Source organism: Colias philodice, chromosome 10 (assembly GCF_061535455.1).
Source record: "Colias philodice isolate Cphi_HAF_F1 chromosome 10, ilColPhil1 Martin Lab GWU primary, whole genome shotgun sequence".
Taxonomy (NCBI): Eukaryota; Metazoa; Arthropoda; class Insecta; order Lepidoptera; family Pieridae; genus Colias; species Colias philodice.
Genome location: NC_143095.1, coordinates 4,403,623 through 4,426,004, shown reverse-complemented (window position 1 = coordinate 4,426,004; position 22,382 = coordinate 4,403,623). Strand labels below are relative to the sequence as shown.

General features: G+C 32.5%; 2 protein-coding genes, 1 long non-coding RNA gene and 1 other non-coding gene across 4 annotated transcripts in view; 2 read left to right on the top strand and 2 right to left on the bottom strand.

The window, feature by feature from the left end:
• hh (hedgehog signaling protein) overlaps positions 1-10,182 on the top strand; it is a 34,557-nt gene extending 24,375 nt beyond the window's left edge. The window contains exons 2-4 of the mRNA XM_089699888.1: positions 1,047-1,308; positions 7,386-7,528; positions 7,854-10,182. Of these exons, the coding sequence (XP_089556014.1) occupies positions 1,047-1,308; positions 7,386-7,528; positions 7,854-8,321 (873 nt within the window). The 3' untranslated portion in view covers positions 8,322-10,182. The remainder of the gene's footprint in view (positions 1-1,046; positions 1,309-7,385; positions 7,529-7,853) is intronic.
• Positions 1-22,382, top strand: part of LOC149485140 (uncharacterized) — a 385,709-nt gene that overhangs the window by 261,291 nt on the left and 102,036 nt on the right. The gene's annotated exons all lie outside the window — the stretch shown is intronic.
• Positions 1-22,382, bottom strand: part of LOC149485143 (coiled-coil domain-containing protein 12) — a 480,484-nt gene that overhangs the window by 398,713 nt on the left and 59,389 nt on the right. The gene's annotated exons all lie outside the window — the stretch shown is intronic.
• TRNAD-GUC (transfer RNA aspartic acid (anticodon GUC)) lies at positions 10,353-10,424 on the bottom strand. Its single transcript has one exon. It is a non-coding gene; the product is annotated as a tRNA-Asp (tRNA).

The window sequence follows — 22,382 nt, the reverse complement described above, 5'->3', positions numbered from 1 at the left end:
CCGTGGTGTTCCCACGTTAAAATGCACGCAATGTTTGAGTATACATTTAGCATTCGATTGTTTTAGTGCGGGCTGGCTGAGACGTCTGCACGGTAAACATTGAACATCCCACCGAACTCTGCCGCTGCCTCTCGTGTTTAAGGAATTTTATGAAACGGATATTCTATGAAAACAGCTATAAATTCATTCACATCTTGATACATACTCCTGTTCTGGTTAATTATAAATAAAAGTCTGTAAGTGGGCCAAAATAGTCGGGTACTTTACGAAACTGTATAAATCAGCAATTTATGCGCTTCAAAATTTGGGAACAGGCCGAATTCCTTACAACTCTTCATTACGTGGTTGGATGTTTAGAACATTCGTAGAAGTAATTATATACGGTGCTTGAAAATAGCTGTTATATTGAATGCGAGCGCGTCGTCCAGGCGGGGCGCCCATCGCTTCGATTCGTTACGTCAATCTCACAATTTTTTCACTATGAAATCTGCATAGAGTAAGTTGACATCGCGGTACAATGCTATCATGCGGTGCATACGCATTGTCAACGTTTTCTTTAAAAATATTTTGACATTTCCTTTATTTGTTCCCCTGAGATATTTCACAAACAAAATCGTGTCGATCCCTTTGTGCGGCGTGTTTTAATTTGATTTATTTCTTCACGACAAAATGCTCGACATCCTGCGCGGTCCGGCCTCAGGGCGGCGACGTTTGTCAATTTGTTAGCACGTCTATTGGTATTTTCTGTAGTGCAAACAAAAAGCTGCGTGTCTTTATAGTTTCAAATTGTTTCTTAAAGTTCCATTAAGAATAAAGAACACTTGACTTTTTTTTGTTGCGAATTGCTGTGGCAATATTTGCTAACAGCTTAACACATAGTTCGTCTGTTAAATTTTTTATCAATAAGTTGTTTGTTTTAGAGCTATGGACAGTTTTTTTGTGAATTTAATATTCGAATAAAGAATTCATAGGATGATTAAAGGCTATCATAGCACTTAGCCCTAGAAATAAACCAATAAGTAACATACAGTATTATACATTTCCAGCGTTGCAAGGAGAAACTGAACACGCTTGCGATCAGCGTCATGAATCAGTGGCCTGGAGTTCGGCTGCGGGTCATCGAGGGCTGGGACGAAGAGAACTCGCACGTGGACAACTCCTTACACTACGAAGGCAGAGCCGTTGACCTCACTACCAGCGATCGCGATAGAAGCAAATACGGCATGCTAGCGAGATTGGCAGTTGAAGCGGGCTTCGACTGGGTGTTCTATGAAAGCCGATCCTATATACATTGTTCTGTTAAGACAGGTTTGTTACAATCGATTATATTAGACCATAAAATATTCTAATCTATGTAGCCGCATGCTACGCTCACATAAATTCAATTCATAATTGGATAAGTATTAGCTTTAATAACACTTCAATGATTATATTTATCGCTATAGTTAAAATTATTATACGTATTTATTCCTAGTTAAATTTATTCGTCATTCATTAATAGAGTGTTATTTAATTAAATAAGGTATTTAATATTTATTAATATCATTGTAGTTTTATGGTTATACATTTTATTATGTATACATAGTAATACAATCAAATTACACAATCACCTTCGGTATTTAGTCAAATGTGTATTGGCACAGTAGGTACATAAGTTTAAAACGAGTGATCAATCCCATGGACCAAATATTATATAGTTAAGCTTTACAAGAAGAATGCACCTCAAACAGCTTCCCGCGCCCGCTCGCTGGCGGTGTCGATCAAACGAACGAACAAGCCTCTTGTTAACGCAGTTTCCTTGTCGCACTTTCAAAAAATCGTATTCATATCTTCCTCACACACAGCCGCATCGCAGCCAATCCCCCACTTCTATAATTATGCCGGTGATTCAATAGCTACTATAGTTATGAGTATATATGGAACATAACGATGAGAGAAACAACTATTTATGTGTACATTTTTAGTTGATAAAAGCAATCTCTTTGGAAGTTTTGGACCAATTAAATGTTTGCTATTGGCTATTAGGTAATATTATTCAAATACGGTGATAGCCATAAGTTTTAGTGCTTATTTGAAATTGGGCTATTCGTAAATTCAATCAAGCGTGAAGAAATTTCTATAGGCTTGTCAGTTGTCACTGATGTGGCCGTAAACATTGTTCAAAGGCTTGTTCGCATAAAATAGGTATAAATAGTCAAATTAGATTTTTACACATGAATGAAATTTACACGACGATAACCATTAAAAGTGTGTTCCCAAGCTGTTTTGAGGCAACAAAATTTCCAAAACTTAAGTATCGGCCGATACGATCGATCGTAATTTGTTCCAATGTATATATTCATTTATTCCGGCGTTTTGTTGGTTCGGGGCTTTTTTATTAATTTGGAGTATATAAATAATTAATGCGCTTTGTGTTTGCGGTCGTGGCTCCCTGTGCGGGGTCAAGGCCAGGCCGATCACGAATTCTTCTGCTCTTACCACCTGTACATACAGTTTTCTATTTTAATGCCAATAAACGCACCTAACAGTTGGCGCAAAATCTCTTTATTTACATTCGCTCATTGTAAAGCAATTCGCGACTGTTATGGTTCAATATAATTGACTCATTTGAATTTTCGTCGATACGTTTAGTCTAAAGAATGTCGTTGAATCCTTTTAAAAGCAACTCGTGTAAGTAAACGCGTGCTCAATATAATAAATTGATATTCCGATTCATTGTTATTTACGAAATTAATTAAAGTCATATACGTCGAAAATGTCAATGCGAGACTTGTAAGGGAGGCGTATAATCATGATCGCTGAACCAGTCCGAAGCATGACGCGCTCTCGTGAAGTACCACACTTGATCATCTGACCGCCAATAAAATATCCACCGTTTTTATTTCACGTTCAATTAATTGATTTTCATTGGTCGCACTTGATTATCTTTTTTCTCTTATATAAACGTTTTATACAACTACGCATCCATACATCGTTATTGTACATGTTATGAGTCAAACTTCGAATTAAATTCACCTAAACAACTCAAAACTTTTTGCTCGTCTCAATTTGTCACGTTGCGACGTGTTTTGTTTATAAAAGACATCAACGCGCTCGCTTTACGTGTAGTGTCTTTGAATCCGATGAAAACATAATATTTATTACCATAATGATTGTATAATACTATATTTCATTTGATTTTGTATACAATGTACATAAAAATTAATATGTTGAGAGTTACTAGTTTATATTTTAGTATGAATTATTGCCTATTGTACCATGATGAAACTCGTTTCAAGAATATCAATGTTTTATTGCTCACAAATGACGTGTAGTACCTATGAAATGTCAAAATCCACTGGAATGAGTCAAAGATTTTAAACGGTTTTAGGAACAATAATTTGATAGCCTCTAATGGTAGGAACATATAGGAGGTGCAAATGGGCGTGACTGAGCGAGGCAGGTCACGAGGCGAGACGACCGGTGAAGGACGAGCCGATCTAGACACTAATCGCTGGGGAATCAATCAGCGCTAAAAAACTGTAACGATCTCACTAATGGAGCTAATATTTTCGATATACAGCCATAAGCTCGTCCCAATCTGATCACAGTACAGACATTTAAATATAGAATACATAATGTATTGTCATGACATTTAAATTCAAAGTTTTTTACTTATTATCTACAGTCTATCTGCTACCACGCTCTGTAAACTTGAAATACGAAACGTCCGCAATAGCTTACAAAAAACAAACAAATAATTAACTTTACCTAACCAATATAACGTGTAGGTAATACATATTATTATTTATTATACATATTTCGTATATATTACCGTATTGTTTCTGATAGGTGTATAACATAACCCGCTTTAGCCACACGATTTCCTTAATAGAGCCATATTTCGTGAATCGATTTCCCTAAAGTAGGTACCTCGTAAGGATATTGTTAATGCAAACTATTTGAGTTTCATGATTATGGTCCGATAATACCCTGTAAACCTCAATATCTTGGAGAAAACAGCTCTTTCGATGTTATTCTATGTAATCAACATAATAAATATTTTATATTTGTTTACAGTATATAAAATGAGATAGGATAAACTGTTTAATTTTTGATCACTAATAGGTTAGTAAGAGTTAAGTGTAGCAGGTACAACAAAATAAAATTCAAGGCTTTAATAGATTGCTCTCAGTCAATCATTCATATACTTTTGCTAATATTCTATATATTCTAGATCATATTTGATAAACAGATACGATAAAAACACATTTCACGCAATCGTTTCTATACAAAAGTGGAGCTACAAAAACGAATGTTGAACGGTATGATTAGTCATATTTTGGCGAGTGATATAAGACTTGAATGACTTCATTGGCTAATCGGTCATGCACTTGAGTTGTGGATAGTGCAGGCGCAGTCGGGCGAGCGACACCCGACACCACATCCCGGAAGGCTGCGGCGGCACTGTCGCATGTTCCCACACTCACTCAGCATACTTCATTCACTTTTTTCATTCATTCATATGCTGCAGGACTCGGAAGTGTACTACATATTTTTGGTAATGTGTTGGCGACAAACCGGGATTTTCATAATGAAATTTGTAGGTTAGATTCAATAATATCGTATGCGAAACTTGTAAAGTGTAAACTATTTATTAACTACCTTTAAATTCATCTCAATCTGTGTCATAGGTATTTATATTGTATCAATCTTGACGTATTTTTTATTCATTCTAATTTAATATTGTGTAATAAAAGTGACTATAATGTAATCGTTATTTAATTCTCACTAATGCGCTTCTTTATTTGACTGTCCTCGACATCAAAAGATAATTTGATACTCGTCGCGTTCGCCGACTGACACAGTTTTTATTTACAACATTCATTCAAATATATTTTATTTATAGAAGCTAATTAATTAATACGCATAACCAATAAACGTTGCAGTGTTTAAATATTTAGCTCCAAGGAAGCCATAACAACGGGGTTCATTGTACCATAAAGTGACCGAGATGAGGCTGATTATGGCAATAAACGTGCGGAGGAACAGAAATTTCCATTAAATTCGTATAAAATCTTCACTCCATTTACTACTATCGGCGTTAAATGAATCGTCTAATATGTCATAACTTCCAACCGGCAATAACTCAGTAAGTTATGATAATCTGTAACTTTACAATCTATATTCGTAAGCGAATGTTTATTTGCAATCTGATATATTTTATTATGATATTTGCAAGTAGATGGATGAGTTGCAGAGCCATATGTTAGAGATATTGCAATCGGTCCACTGCGGGTTCTGTAAACGTGCATACGGTACCTACATAAATTTTTATTCATCCACTCGTTTTAATACCTGTATGATTCTGATATATTGAACAGATTAAACGGTAATGGTTACGCATTTCACATTTTAGTGATTAGGAATTTACTTTTAAAATTCGTTACGGTTTTAACATGACTTGCGGTTGCGTGTCTATTAATGATACCTTTACACTGCAGGGGACAATTCGATTAATGTTTAACTTATAAATTGCTCATTGCTTATACATTTAAAAATAAATTAAAGAGATGCGTGTGTTGTATGAATCATAAGGCCAGGCTCGCCATTTGCATGGGTTCACGTCAGCTAATTGCTAGTCTACGTGAAATAAATCAGATAGTCTTCGAGCGGATCGCTGGGGGCATCAGTACATTGTTGCATTTAAAACCTGAATTTCGAATTGCTGTTTACTTCATATCATTATCTAGATTTTTTGTTGACGGTTTGCATAGGTATTTAACAATAGGCAAGACGGTGAGCACGTGATGTAATATATTAGTGGATCACATATTGTATGTGACGAGGAGTCGTGTCATATCAGGCTGGCATGGTCAGGCGCCGCCTAGCTCTCCCGGTGGTCTTGGCGGGGCGGGGTCGCCGCGGCCACTCGGAGCGCTCGCCCCGCCGCCCCGCGCGCCCCGCGCACACCCCGCCGGCGCCCGAGAGCCTTGCTCCCGCGTCGCTTATCGGCCCATCTTCAACCTAACTTGTGTCACGCGGCACGCCACTGTATGCTAGGCTATTAGGGTTTTTAAATGAACAAAGCTTTTGATTGTATGTTGAAGTAAATTTGTTATTTATTAAGTAACTGTAGAGTTGAGTTGAAATGAACGAAATTTTTGTAGGTAAACATTATGTGGATTGAAAATTGAAATTGGTAAAGAAATCTACCATATGAAAATAAATGCTATATAAGTTCTATGAGTAGATACTCGATCTATTCATAATTATTTGCAAATGCAAAAGGCTGCATATTTTTTATAAACCATAAAAGCTTCGAGAACCCAAAGGTGGCCGACACCTTTTATTGAAGCGCGCAATATGTTCACCAGACAACAAACAAAGTTTTGACAATAAGAGTTTGACTTTAAACGAAATCTAATTTGTGCGGTTATTGTGTAATGCGATACGGTCGGGCCCGCTCAGTCGCTTTGTGGACAAGGATCGCCCGAATTTATCGCTCGGTTACACAACAAATCAAAATTTAACGAGCTCGCGCAAAGATGCCATTACGTTTACGATAATCCACCGCCACTGTTCATTTAACCGTGTAATTGCAGTACCCTACGTATTCACCAAGAAAGTAACATCCGAGCGCTATAGCTCCACGAAACGTTTTCTATGACATTCCATTGAAATCGGGATTCTGGCACGAAAGTTTACTCCTCGGATTAGATTCATCCCATTTCGCCTTTTCTCCCTGATGCCATTTATTTGCACGTAAATATAACTTTTTTGTACCTGGATTATACACAGGTACAGTTTAAGCTGGATCAGGATTTAAAATAAATACATTATAATAAACAAATATAGTTAGTTTGGTTTTCCTTGATTTTTCTGGCTTTAGTTTTTTACAAACAATGGATTAGATTAACAAAACGGATTCGATTTTTTATCGTTCACAATTTGTTTAGGCCGGTTAATATTTCCTTGAATTTTTACCTTTCACGTGAGTCACAGGTGATAATCTGTATTTCTTACATAGGATTCTCACACGGATACAAAAGAGTTACCTGTATGAGATGCGACTTATCTGCAGTTTAACCGTGAGCAGATAACTCTCGGCCAGAGAATAAAAGAACCTTTGCGATGCCCTTTTATTTTGTATCTTATCGGATTTTAATTACGGGCGTAGAACAATCTCGTTAGGTATACCTTAAAGGGATATGTGTATGATTTCATTGAGTTAATTTGCTGACCTCCCTTTGCACGACTTGAAGTCCAGTTTTAAATCTTTGGCTATATGTTGATTTAAACGTTAAACGATTGTTTTGATCTGCATATTAATAACTTGGTTTGACTTTTTTAAGCGTTTTTTTTTTTGGGGTGATAAATATTAATAATATTTTACTTGTTTACAGAATCATCAGTAGGAACGGGTGCCGGGTGCTTCCCGTCAGGCTCTGTAGTGTACACAGAATCTGGTCCACAAGATATTAGTAACCTGAAGAAAGGAGACAAAGTGCTCGCAGCTGATGACGACGGAAAAATGGTTTATTCAGAGGTAAAACTCGAAAAAAACTTAATAATTAACATTTTATTGCGAATAAACAGATTGTTATTTTTGATTCGAGCTTTGATTCCGCTCATAAAGAAGTTTATATCCCCTTCAATCGTAAAGTGCTTTTAAATTTATTTTTATTTAATTCAGGCACATACAAATGACTTTCAATGATAAGCGCGAATTACTTTTTATTCACTGAGCATTGAGCAATATCGTAATTCGTCAATTGCACAATTTTATATGGTATTTTAATTTGTTTGGAGTAATAAAACATTGTCAATTTAAAAACAAGTACATATTTGTAATTTCATTTTCAATTTTTCAGATTCTTACGTTCATCGATCGAGATCCGAATACTACCAGAAGTTTCGTCGAAGTGACCGCAGAAAATGGTGTCACGATAACAGCGACGCCATCGCATTTGCTGCTTTTAGCTGCTGCTGACAATTGGCGAGAAGTATTCGCCGCAAATATACAAATAGGCGACATTCTATTAACAAGAGGTCAAGGCAGCGTCATGCGACCCTCGAAAGTTATAAAGACACGAATCGTCACGAAGAGAGGTGTGTTCGCGCCTTTAACACAAGCAGGAACCATTATAGTAGACGATGCGCTCGCGTCATGTTATGCAATAGTCAATAGTCACTCATTAGCGCACGCCGCCATGGCTCCCCTTCGATGGATGTCGAGTTGGAGCAATTCAAACGATTTATCGAAAGGTGTTCATTGGTATGCTAAAGCTCTGTACGGCATTAGCGACTTTGTATTACCGTCCTCTTATAAATATCGCTAAAAGTTGTATTTTATAAAGATCTGCGCGCGGGACGTGCCATTCTCTACGCTTGTACATAAAACTGTAAATAACTGTCAGATTATACATGTAAATATCGGAAATTGTTTTCGAAAAAATTACGACTTCAGTATGCTTACCATAATTGGATTATTTATTAAGTAGTATTAGCGAATTGCAAGATTTTTATTGTTTAGTTAATCTAGCATATTTGTAAATTGTGTCGGTATTGTTATTCTGCACAATGCAGAAGTAATTGTCTGTATGCGCTTATGTTTTAGGTAATGTTGTAGATATATCTTGTTAGATTATATAAATTATCTTTCGTGTATATTATTAGGTCTCTCTTGACGCAAAACAGTATTCAAATTTTGTTTGTAACTAGACATTCCATGGCTCTAATCTGTTGTTATACTAACAATCTACATTCGTTTAAATCATAGATAAAATAATGAAATTGTGATCTTGGTACCTAAACCAGTGCCTTAAGATTTTATTTATTGTTATATAGGCTAGTAAGCTATTTAAAAAATTGACATAAACGAATGCTTAACCTATTAATATTAATTTATTTTGCTACTTTCGTTGTATTAATATTTTTGTATATTAATTCATAGCTCTATTTATTTTTCTCTCTACAAATATGTAAGACTTTCTTTATTTATTTCAACAATTAATTAGGATGGAAAATAAGAAATATACAAGCCAATAATTTTAAAATTTAAAATGGCCATACTAAAATACCCTACCTATGTTATTTATCTATTTCATAAGTATAAAATAATCACAAATTTGAACGCATAACTTCAATAATTTACAGATTTAGAAGAGTTTTTCATTAAGTTCAATATGTATATTGTATAAACCCTATTATGTATAACTTCAAATTTACATTAATTGACTTTTAAAACTGTAATGTACCGAATTGCTGAATGGCAATCGTATACAATTTCTGTAAATATGTTTTACAACATAATAATAGAAATAAAATCTAAATTTCGTCCTGTGACTATTGTTATATACGTACCTTTTTGTGATAATCGACTTTGAAAGCTTTTAACGGGAGACAGTTATTTTAGGCAATTTCGTGAATTCGCTATATTTTCTTTTCAATAAGGCTTTCTACGACTGAAACTTGGAAAGACTTTATAGCAATAGCTATTAATTTTTATAAACAATCACTTAAATGATTGTAAACTGATCTGAACTGAAGTTGGGTTCCTATTGTTATGTAACGTATTTCAAGAAAAAATGTATCTTGTACAAAGCGCATGCATGTTCATTTTCATATTTAAAACAAATGATGTTAGATGTATAATGATAAATATTTTTCTGCATATTTATAAACTAATAATGTAATATCAGAGCTTTAACTAATATTTGACAATAAAGGTATGCCATACAATTGCCATATTAAGAGCTTAGTAGGTTATATTTTAGCTAATTCATCAGAAATGCAGTAAAATAATAATTTTCTCATTTGATGACTCTTCATTATATTGCTTGTGGTAAAAATTGCATCCAGTATATTTATAACGAAAATAATTAACTACTCTATGAAATAAGCTAAAATATATTCTCGTAATATAATTTATGGTATTTATATTGTTGTTTTACAATTAAGTATTGTACTTTAATGTTGCCCTTGTAAAATAAATTATACTTTACAATAGAAAGCTTCTATGCTCTTATTATAATTTATTTATTGACAATTATATTTAATGAAATCATTTGTTCACCTGTGTCCTTTAATGGTTTTCACGAATGATTATTATTTAGGTAATTCGAAGCTTTTAAATGCTGAGAATAATTTTTATACATGTGTACGACGAAACTGGGAAACTAAATAAAAAGTTGGCTTTCACTGAGATTGTATTTTTTTAACTTATTTCCCGATCCTTTTCATTCCTTTTCCTGGTGCTAGAACTTGAATATGAATAATGAAATAAATAAAAATAGTAAAAAGCTATGCAATCGCTTAAAAATAAAAATAAACCTTATGCTCTATAGAGAAGTAAAATAAATAAAAAGGAACTCTCCGGCGGGGAATCGAACCCCGGTCTCCCGCGTGACAGGCGGGGATACTGACCACTATACTACCGAAGACATGTCTGCATAATCGAAATTATGTTTCATATGTTAGAAGAGTTTTAATGAAAATAATAAAGTCGTTTTATCGCTTTTTATCAGATAAAAATTGTTTACGTGTGTTATCTAAAAATATGTTTGCAATATTTATCATACGTACAAAATTAAAATACGAATGTTTGTTGCTTTCTTGTGTTGTAATACAAGCTATTTCAATACAAATTACTATACAAATTGTTTCAATAGATTAACAAAGTAGTACTAGTTTAAGTACTAATATAGTATTATAATCATTGGTATAAGAATAAGAACAAAATGCCGTATCTGAAGGAAAGCTTTTGCAGGTTTTGCTACAGCGCCATCTATTATTCCTTTATACGAACTTTGTGATGGCATCTTCGCGAGATTGGCGTGTTGCATTAGTCTTTCTAGTAAGATGTAGAAAAAAAGAACGTTGATTTTTTCATAAAATGTGAAAATATCAGTTATACTAGTTAGCAACTTATTGTATATGAAGATTTTTATTACTTACCTATTAATTACCACTTACCAGTCTTCTTGGTCATGTAGTATCTACATTATGTACTTGAGTCTTAGTAGACTTATTAAACCAGCAAGATAATTATACACATAAAATACGTTAATAGAATAATAAATCATATTAGAATATTATTATTTGCTAAGTCCTATTCATATAGCTTTCTCCATAGATTTTAATTTGGAAAAAATTGTTAGTATTCATTTGTAATTTATTCTTTGTTTAGCAAATAGCCGTAAAAAACTCATTTAAATATATATTTAATATATCATTTTTTTAAATTATTTTGTCAATAATTTATAATACAACTGGAAAAATAGACTAGGTATTGAATATAGTACCTACTTTTATATCTATGATAAAGTACCTACTTTGTAAGTTAAGATATTCCAGATCACACGATGCTTCATTTTGTTTTTTTCTTATTATTTCATCATACTATTGTAGTATACAAATCTACAATGAAAAATTTATAAACATTTTGACAAATAGACGCTATTAAAAAAATTGAAAGCTTTCAATTCAGAGCTTTTTTAAATCAAAATATAATATGTATAATATCTGTGTTACTCGGAATAATTTATTGTATTTAATTTGATTCAAATAATATTATGTAGTAATTTTGCTATATATACCTGTTGGCTGTGTGCCTATACATAATACTATACTAGACCTAGGTATTTATTTAAGCTTTGTAATATAACATGAAACGTGTATCGATCGTAATATCAATGTATATAATATAATGTCCTTTTATTATATTCCAAAAATATTAATAATAACTTAATTACACGGAACTTTCATACTGAACTTATCAAAAAGAGCTTTCTGAATAGAGCGCGCAAAAACTTAATTTCAACTGTAACTTCAGCCCTAACAATGACTTTGTCCCTATAGTTACAGTTCCTGCAATAAATTGTTGTATATTGTAATAAATCACTATGTTTACAATCGATTGCTCTATTTCTTCGAGCATTATATCACACTTTACTCTGAAATGGCAATGGAAGTATCGCAAAGTGATTTGACGACAAACACTGCGAAGAGTAATCGTTGATAGCTCTAGTTCCTATCCATGCTGGCTGAATCAGTAATATTTCAGAATTGAAGGAGGACGCACGTTGTAGTACTTACTTCTGAAACGATTCTCTTGCACGATATAATATTTTTGAATTATCACATTTGATACAAAATCAATCACGCGATACAAACTAGTCTTATAATTAGTATAGTTGTTATAGCGACGCTATCGGAATAATTTCATCTATGTACAATAAAAGTTAGCGAACACTATCGCAAAGTTTTCGTATTGAAAGTTCAACGTTTCTATCAGTGATCAAATTGATTAAGGGAGATTTACCTTCACAGTGAAGCATATTGTAACAATTGGCCCTGGCACGTGGAATAAGGTACGATAAATTAGTTTTTTATTATTTCATTAGATTTACGTTCCCAATTTGTATACCTTCAAATTTTGATTGATCCTAAACAAATAGCTGAGTATTGTAATGTCTATGTAAATAAGCCTAAAAAAATAAGTTTTATCGATGTAAAAGTTTCCTAATTGACCATCGCTGAAGTAAAGTTTGCCATTACCCATTATGTAGTTTTCTTTAATTTGGCGAAAGCCGTGTTTTTTTATTTCTATGGAATTCTCGTCCCCCCACAGGCCCGTATATTTCTCGTGCCCCATAGATTTAAGAACTGATGCAGATCAGGATCCTCTGTAAGTTCTCCTGTACTATATGAGTTCGTACCCAATAGCTATCGGTTATATGGACTACGTGCTCAGCCTTCTGCTACTTCAATTTACTTATCCACTACGCTGGCGAATTCTTTTTAAAAAGATGGTAAACAAATTCCTTATTTCTTTATATAATGTCGATTAGAAAATGCTCCTGAAACAAATGAAGGTGGATAATTAAATGTTTAAATTTAAGCTTGGTTAGAGTTTCCACCCTGAATTAAACATTCCCTGTTTATAGCTCAGATTTTATCTTTTATTTATTATGAGTCTATACCTATAGTAATAGATTGTATCTTAAACAATTAAGTTTAAAAATAAATTAACGCTGAAAGTCGTATCTGTGTATTAGAAAATTTATCACCTTCAGATAATGTTATAACGTGCAAATTTTATAAACATATTTTTTTCAAGTTCATTCTTGGCACATGTTTATCTATACCTATTAAATTTTTATTTGCAATCTTTTATGAACAGAAAATATTCTTTTTGATATTAGAAACGCGTTTTTATAAATTTATGCTACTGTGGAAAAAAGTAATTTAAATTTGTAGGTAGCTAACATTTTTAAATGGAAATGGCTGCAACAATTTTTTTATGAAATAAGTTTAATTTTAACCTGCCATTACAGTGACAATCAAGCAATGTATTGATGATATGATTTTTTTTAATCGATAGAGCGGTTCTTGAGGAAGGTTTTGCTAACTTTCCTGCAGAGCGGGCGAAGCCGCGCTTGGAATACTAGCATTTATATATTACCTAGTAGGTATATGAGTAGGTGTAAGCAAAATTACTCTTGGCCGGCTCTATCCGCGAGGCATGCTTTGTTTAAATTTCAATCATGTTCATAAGATTTGCAGAAAAAGCGAAATTATTTTGCTTTTATTCTTTTATTATTCGCGGAGCATTTGCGATGAACACATATTTTTCTGTTTAAATCATGTTTTCTTTCAGTGTTTCCGAGCTTTCTAGTTACATATATTTTCCATTAAATTATGTATATAAAGCAAAACATATCTCTGGAGATTTTGTCATTTCTCAATTTTTAACATCGATCTTGCTAAGCTACGATTACCGCAAATAATCCAGTTACCTACTAGATATACCCAGTTTGATTAACACATAGAACTACATAACCAGTACACTTACAGAACATGTCACTTCCCATATTCCGATTAGACCCAAACCACTCAATACAACCGCTCTTGGCTGAATTATCTTCATAGGTCAGAAATGTTCAATAAAACAGTCCTAATCACGTTATTTACCACAGAATTACTTGTTTTTGTAATGTCCTTGCCATCTAGAAATTGGCTTATTTATGAGCCAAGTCGGAAGTAGAAGATTTATACCTTGACGATAGATTTAGGGCTTGTTTTTTCGAATGAAGTGTTTAATATTAAATATAAAGGTAAATTTAATGGTAGTTCCTCTAGTGATTATTACGGCGTAGCATGTGAAGCGTAGAATTATTAGATGTAGAGTAGCGTACCTACATGTTTACTTACAAGATGTTTTTCATAAATATTAAACATCGACCTTGTAAAAATTATATTATATCGCCTTTGACGGAGATTTTATCGGTTTTATACAAGATATTTTCGATGATTGACAATTTATATTATTTAGATATGGCTCATTTTAATTTTAATTCGACATTATTAGATACTTTCAAAGTAAATGAAAAGTCCTAAACGACCTTTTATCACTCTACAATTCGACTATCTCTTTCACATATAAAATATTCACCAAAGTTAACACTTAACTTAATTCATAAAGTCATTCAAACGAATAAAAACATTGGTAGTTTGGAACTATTCAAACAACTTGGTACTTATTTATTAGAAAAGTTTTGAACGTGCCAGTTAGAACGCTAATAATATTCTGAATATAAATCAAGCATATTATATTGGTGCTAGAATTAATGATGTAACATGGAAAGCAAACAAGAATAGTCAAAATATAGCGCAACTATTTAGTTAAGATATTTCCAATACGATATTGAAATAAAAAAATTTCCATTTTCCACCTAAGTGTCTACTTTAGACTTATTTGCCGTATTGTTGATTCTAATTTTTTTTAATCGGTACTTATCTAGAAATACGTAGTAGAACTCTTTCCTCGCTTTACTTCAGTTTCTCGGAAGGGAAATATATAACCTACATCTTCCTTATTAACATTATAAATGCGAAACCGTGTTTGTTTGTTTTTCATTTTTTCACATCGCAACTAAGCAATATAACGGACTGATTTATATAGCTGGAGATAGTTACACTAGAAAATGATATATCATATTGGCTACTTCTAAATTAACTTACTTAAATTCAAACATCTCCGTAGAATTTCCTTTGACCACGTGGGCGAAGCCGCGGGCAGAAAACTAATATTCTTTACGAACCTGATTCATGATTGGTTTTTATATTTAACCAACGCCATATTTTATATAGGTAAGGAACTGGGTTTAAATCTGTTTCTTCCAGGCAATATTTACTTTATGATAAATATTAAATACCTACCAAATACCTACAAAGGCGGTGCTCTACAATATTATAATAAAATATGTGCCCACATATTATATTATGTACATTGTAATACCGTAGAATACATTCTCAACAGCGTATAAAGAAGTTCGAAACAATTTGAAACATCGCGGTATAATACTCTGTTATTTCTTCAATAACATTGTGAAAACTTACCTATAACAAGACGTTAAGTAGGACTTAGAAAATAATATTAAAAAATAATCTTATTTCATAAAGGTTCATATTTGAATTTTGAAGTGAAATTCTTAGTAGGTACCTACCTAGATATATAATATATATTAGGTACGTTAGGCGATGTTATGTGCATTTAACGAATTTATCGCAATTAATATCACTAAGTCCAAATCATTTTGGTTGAATTTCTACCAACATTACTAATCATATAGTTAGGACGTCGGATTAGGACACTCCAAGAAACTCGTCATCAATCTATTCTATTACCACTGAAACAACGTAGTGTAATTTTTATAGGGTTTTATTTATTTATGGACAACTACACTGGCTAAGTGCGGTTTGATAGATGTCACATAACAAAAAAGTTTTACGACAGGCCTGTTTCATCAATATGCTTTCCTTCACCCATTTCGTGATCAGAATTTTTGGCTTTAAGATAAAACATATCAATTTGCCAATTCAATATAATACTGCCTTTCTCCCACTAGATATAGTAACTAATTATTATTACCTTATTAGCGCATTATAAGTAGGTATTGTTATTAATATATAATCTATAATTCTAGACTCTACATTTGAATAAATATTAATTGCTCTTTTGGAAAAGCTTCGACTAATTAGAAACCTTTACATATACACTCAACTATTAATACTGTATCTACAAGGAGCAATAGTTGTTTAAATTTGTAGGACGAAGTTTTCATAGATAGGTATTTAATATAAAAGCTCAAGAGGAAGAAGTTCCCAGAGGAACTGAGATGAATTATATAAATATAACAGAAGCAAAAAATTATACTTATTACGTAATCTATACTATATAAAACTAGCGGTCCGCCCCGGCTTCGCCCGTGGTACATATGAAAAATACCGATTCTCAGACTTACCCGATATGCACAGAAAATTTCATGAGAATCGGTCCACCCGTTTCGGAGGAGTATGCAGACTAGCATTGTGACACGAGAATTTTATATATAAGATTATAAAGAGGAAAGGTTTGTATGTATGTATGTATGTATGGTTTTCACGCATAAACTACTGGACCGATTTTGATGAAATTTCTGTGCCAAATGTTTAGATCCTAAGAAAGAACATAGGCTACCTTTTATTGCGAAATATGTATCACGGGCGAAGCCGGGGCGGACCGCTAGTATTAAATATTATTGAGAGTCTAAAGGGTCTAGACTTCTACTTATATGAGAAGAGACCTAGACCAGGAAGCGATTTATGTTTAAAACTAATAATAATGATTGCGAATGGAAATCTGTGAATACTAATTTATAATAGTGAATAAATAAGCAGTTTATTACATATTTTGCTATATATAGCTGCACCCTACTGCAGAATCACATCAATGATTATTAAGGGCATATGTTTGTAAAAAAAGTGTAATGCCTACTTAAATAAAAATATTATTAGGTGTTTGCAGATAATAATCCAAAAAAGTTTCCACGTAAAATTACAATTTATACAAATGTAGGCAAAAATTAATTTTTCTCGTCATTTCTTCGCAACTTTATTGAAAGCTCATTGAAAGCTTAATCCGTTCTATAGTTAAAACCTCTATCATAGTGTCAATATTGGGTAATGAATAAATAACTTTGGTTATAATATAAAGTTTTTCACTTTTTTATACGACACTTTTTACACTTTCTATTACGACGATGTCTCTATTAATAGGTTCAACCCCGAAATCAGGTTACAGTAAATTCGTTAAAAAAATGGCCAATGGCCTTTACTATATAATTGCTAATTTAATGGTGTAGACTTCAGCAAAGGCTTCTCATTATCCTCTTCTTTATTTATGGATTCGATGTCTACGTCAATAGAATCGGATTACGACTTGTTTTTGCCTTCTTTTACGGATTTTTGGTATCTACAAATTGTTAAAAATTAATTGGTTATCAGAATTGTTACTACGTTAATATATATTTGCATAAATTAATTTATTGTGCTTTACAATGTTTGTTATAGGTAGTATACGGAACATTTTTTTAGTATGAAGCACAGATAATAATAAAATACTCTTATAATACTCTATAGAAGTTAAATTACACAAGAAGTTTTGGTTACATAAGTATTTATTTTTTCACATTTATCCATACGAATGTCGTCTATTTATTATTTAAGGGATACGCGACGGAACCTATTTTCGTATAGCATTCAATTATCAGGCACAAAGAATAACAACTCAGCCTTAAATTGTATCATCTAAACCTTGGCTTCGACACCCAAGCGGAAAAATACTTCACAAACAAGGATATAATGTTTAAGATTATTTGTAAAAAGTCCGTTGAAAGGGGTTCAAGAAATTCGCTCTATCAGAGTTATTAACACATTCCATCTTGCGGTGTAGCGGCTTGAAATCCTATGTTATATTACATCAATATGATGATAAAGTGCACAGAGTATGGACCTCGTACAACATTTCGAAGTTAATAGGATTTTGTAGCCCACGTATAGTTCGATTTCGATTTGCAATCTTCGAACTGTAACAATTTGAAGCGTGTAGAGGCGTGTAGACACGTTACACGTGTATTTTCAACGATTTCATATATAAGCTTTTCATAGTGTAATCTGTTTATTCAATAACGTCCTTACAATAGAGAGCCCATTAGCGATAAAAGGAACTTCTCATAGAGAGCCAGATTATATTCTTTGTTAAAATTTATTTGTAGAACAATTATTAATAATTATAAATCATAATAAACGCTCAAGTACGTACCTATTGACTTTTGTATGTAATAAGGTTTCCTAATTGTTATCACGTTTAAATAAATATAAACTTTGAAATATGCTAAGATATTAGATGTTGTTTCATTTTCCTATCTGCTTTAAATAGATCATGGTTCTGAATATCCGACAGGTAGTGGTAGCATGAGAATAGAGCACTTTGACAGTGAGTGACGGTATTCAGAAAGAGCGTCTCATTATTTAACTTGTTAAGTATTAAGATATAATATGCTTATGTTTATATCTATAAAAGTGCTCAGATGAGGAATTTATTACAAGTAGGTACTCTTGTAGAGCTTTAATCTTAGTATGATGTCTTTTTATTAATAATTTTTTTTTCCCGCTTACAATAGGTACTTTGTTGTGTAAAGATCAATCAATGGAACAGCAACTGCAATCCATACTAATATTATGAATGCGAAAGTAACTCTGTCTGTCTGTCAATCACGCCTTAACTACTGAACCAATTTGCATGAAATTTGGTATGGAGATATTTTGATACCCGAGAAAGGACATCTTTTATAGCGAAATATGTACCACGGGCGAAGCCGGGGCGGACCACTAGTTTTTAATAAAGCGCCATTAACTGTAACATGGATAAAAGAGAATTCTCTTTAAAATTAATTAGTACCTACCTTGTTAGTTCGTTAACTGCGTAAAAATCAAGTATGCAGAAAAAAGGCAGAAAATAAAAGCTAGTTTCAGGATACAAAGAAAGACATGACTCTAATTATTTTTTATATACAAGTACTATGTACAAGTTTTATGTGCCGCACTGCTCCGCTTCTATTGGTCGTAGCGCATCGTAGCGTGATGATATGACTTTGCCTAAAAGCCTTCCTCGACAAATAAATAATTTTTCAAATCTGACCCATCGTTCCTGAGATTAACGTTCGAACAAACAAACAAATTCTTCAGCTTTAGAATATTATGTATGTTGATATAATTTAACGTAGTTCTATCTGTAAAATCGAAAAACGTCATGCGGTTTCATAAATGAACTATGTAACCTTTATGTAACTCATCATACTAAATAATTCATTTCTGTGTACAATAATTAATATTGAGGTTTTGTGCCAGTTTTCAGATGATTATTGATTTCGTTGGAAAATTTTAACTATTTATAGAAGCATAAAGCTTAATTAACGCATATAGTATGTACCAATTATAATAATTGTATGACTCTGAATGGTGGAAATTATTACCTATTCTTAAAGTATTATGTATTTAATACAATCTGTGATGGACGTGCTACTCTTCTTATCATCCATTGACAAAAAAATTTAAACAAAGTTTATGGATTCATATAGAAAGTGTATCCACTCATTTTATAGTTCATCTACCTAACTAGTAGATAAATCAAGAGGTTATTAATCTAACCTAAACCGAACATTGAAATTTGCAAATAATATCATCTGAATTAGGAGATCATCACGGTTGGGCAAACATCGGAAGTTCTGCCTGAGGCAGGGTCAAAATGATAATTATTTCATTTCAGTTGAATTAAACTATCCAATCAAAATATATTACTAGGTATTAAAATAGCACAGGCTCAATAAATCAAATATAATATAGAAGATATAAAAAAAATCATAACGTAGTGTAGGTACCAATATTAATACATATTCTGAGAATGTAATTTATACAATTTATATCAAAACATGAATGTAAAAGAGCTTTGGAATATTTCAATAATTTTCGTTTGATTTAGGTATGTATATAAATGAAACTAATTATTATTTCGTTCTATAGAACAATGTTATATGTAACTGTAATCTAAATTTCATTTGAAATCGAACCCTTTGATGATCGCAAGTCTCTACGTTACTTAATTTTCAGAGATAATGTTTAATAACTTACTTACCTACTTACTTTACTTTTCAATGTGTATTGAATCTCAAGCAAATAGGTTATACAAGGGTTATACGTATTTTTGATTTATTTGTAATTTAATATTCTGTTATCGTCTTCAAAATAACACGCAAATGAATTCCGTGTGTATGTAATATGTATCTAAAATTAATAATTTATTGATGAGACAGTATTAGTTATAAATAAAGAGGTACCTAAGTTACCTTCGCTAACTTTTTATCTAATTCGAAAAATTTAAATGGTCGTTATCTCTTATTAAATTTTCCGATTTACTGTGAAATTTGCTTCATTTTTCATTATAAAAATCTAATTTATATGTCTTGCAAAATTGGAATGATAGATATCGATATTCATTCTCAATTTATGATCAAGGAAAAAGTATGTAATTGTGATCTGTCTTTGAAATTGAATACATCACTAAATGTGTCTAAGCTTGACATGAATCCAGTAGTAGGTCTTCTCCATTCATATTTCATTCATTCATTTCATTCAAATTAATTCTGCTTAAATTTAAAAAAAAAAACAGTCTTCGTAATTTGTTCAAAAATTTAATTAATGCCCAATAGGGGAGCCCCCCCTGGATAAGCCTATCCACCAATAATTCGCGAGGATGTGTAGCGAGGAATCCATACTAATATTATAAATGCGAAAGTAACTCTGTCTGTCTGTCTGTAACTCAATCACGCCTAAACTACTGAACCAATTTGCATGAAATTTGGTATGGAAATATTTTGATACCCGAGAAAGGATACCCGAGAAAGGCTACCTTTTATTGCGAAATATGTACCACGGGCGAAGCCGGGGCGGACCTCTAGTGTGTTTATAAATGAAGCACCCGAAGTCATGTTATTTCAGAGATCATTAAATTGAAGAATATGGTTTAGACAAAACGTTAGCAAATTATTCACCATGAAAATTCTGCGAACGCAACGGCGCGGAATTAATCTAGTAATGTAGTATGCAAATGATGTGGCGGAGTGCAGTACTAAGCCACAGCCTATGGGGCTCTTATTTGAAAACTTCCAACAAGATTGAAGGTTTTCAAATATTTTTGTAACCTGCTTGCATTTAGAAGACATTTTTTTAGCAAGATAAAATTACTATGCTAGCTTTTAATGTAGGTATTAGGCTATATATTCGTGATCTACTCAATAAGCTCTTTCATTTGATACCCCACACGGCATGTTTTGGAAATTTTTATTTTTTTCTTTGTATGCCATATTTAATTACCGGGGTGCGGGCAGGGGGACCACAAAACTGGTTGGCAACATCTGTCTATAGGATGTCTGGGACCTATACAATATATATCAGAAGTCAGATTTAGGTCCGCTATTTTTGCAAACGAACATCTCCTTGGAGCCTGCTCTAATACCTACTTTCTTACGATACTTGTTTATTCATATGATTTAAACTGACAAACATAACTTATATTAGTTACCTAATCAGTTTTAATCGAATATACATATTTATTGGTTAAAAGGCACCCGAGATATTCGATACCTATATATCTATTTTTTGCTTATTGATGTTCAACTTGTGTTCAATAAATTGTTTATTTGACGAATCTGCTATTTTTTGCTTTTTATTACTTGCCGCATAGGAATATCTTCTTTACTGTGGCCCATAAATTACCGTACTTTTATTTGTAGATTTATCTCTCAGAGACATAAATTACTTCAAAATTATGCAGGGAGTTATAAAGGAATATACAATTTGCCTGACATAAAACGAAAATTTATACCTATTATTTTATTTTTCTTCTACAGTTTTCGTGACGATTTGACATGAAATTCTTTTTGCACAGTAGGTGCTCTATCAGATAAATTATTCTGTTATAAATTAAAGAAAATCGTCGCTCGCTGCATAATAATAACAATGTTTTTAAACACTATGGATGGATGAGGATCTAGAAATACAAAAATAATACGTCCAAATAGTTACAAACATGGCTCGTATCAAATTAATGTGGCTTGAAGTAAATTTCAACGTCAATTAGGTCATGCAAATTCGTTTGAACTCCACTTCGGTTTGCGGTGGAGCTTATTGAATAGTAGATAAACATTGATCTAAATGATTTTGGACAGAGATATATTTATTCTCTTTTTAATACAATTATTATTTTCCGCCCCACAAGCACAGTATTGTTTACATTTACACTGGGACCAAAAAATAATGAGGTACCTATCTTTAATAAGTTTTCGTTGATTCGTTATCAAACCATTTGCAAAAGATTAATAGCAATTTTCCTGTTCGTTATGAAATTATTGAAGTACCTACCCTTATAATACCTATTATATTTCATAATTTAATTCGATTATTATTCTTTTTTCGTGTTTTTATTGTGTAAGGAACTATGAAATGCTGTTAATAATTTT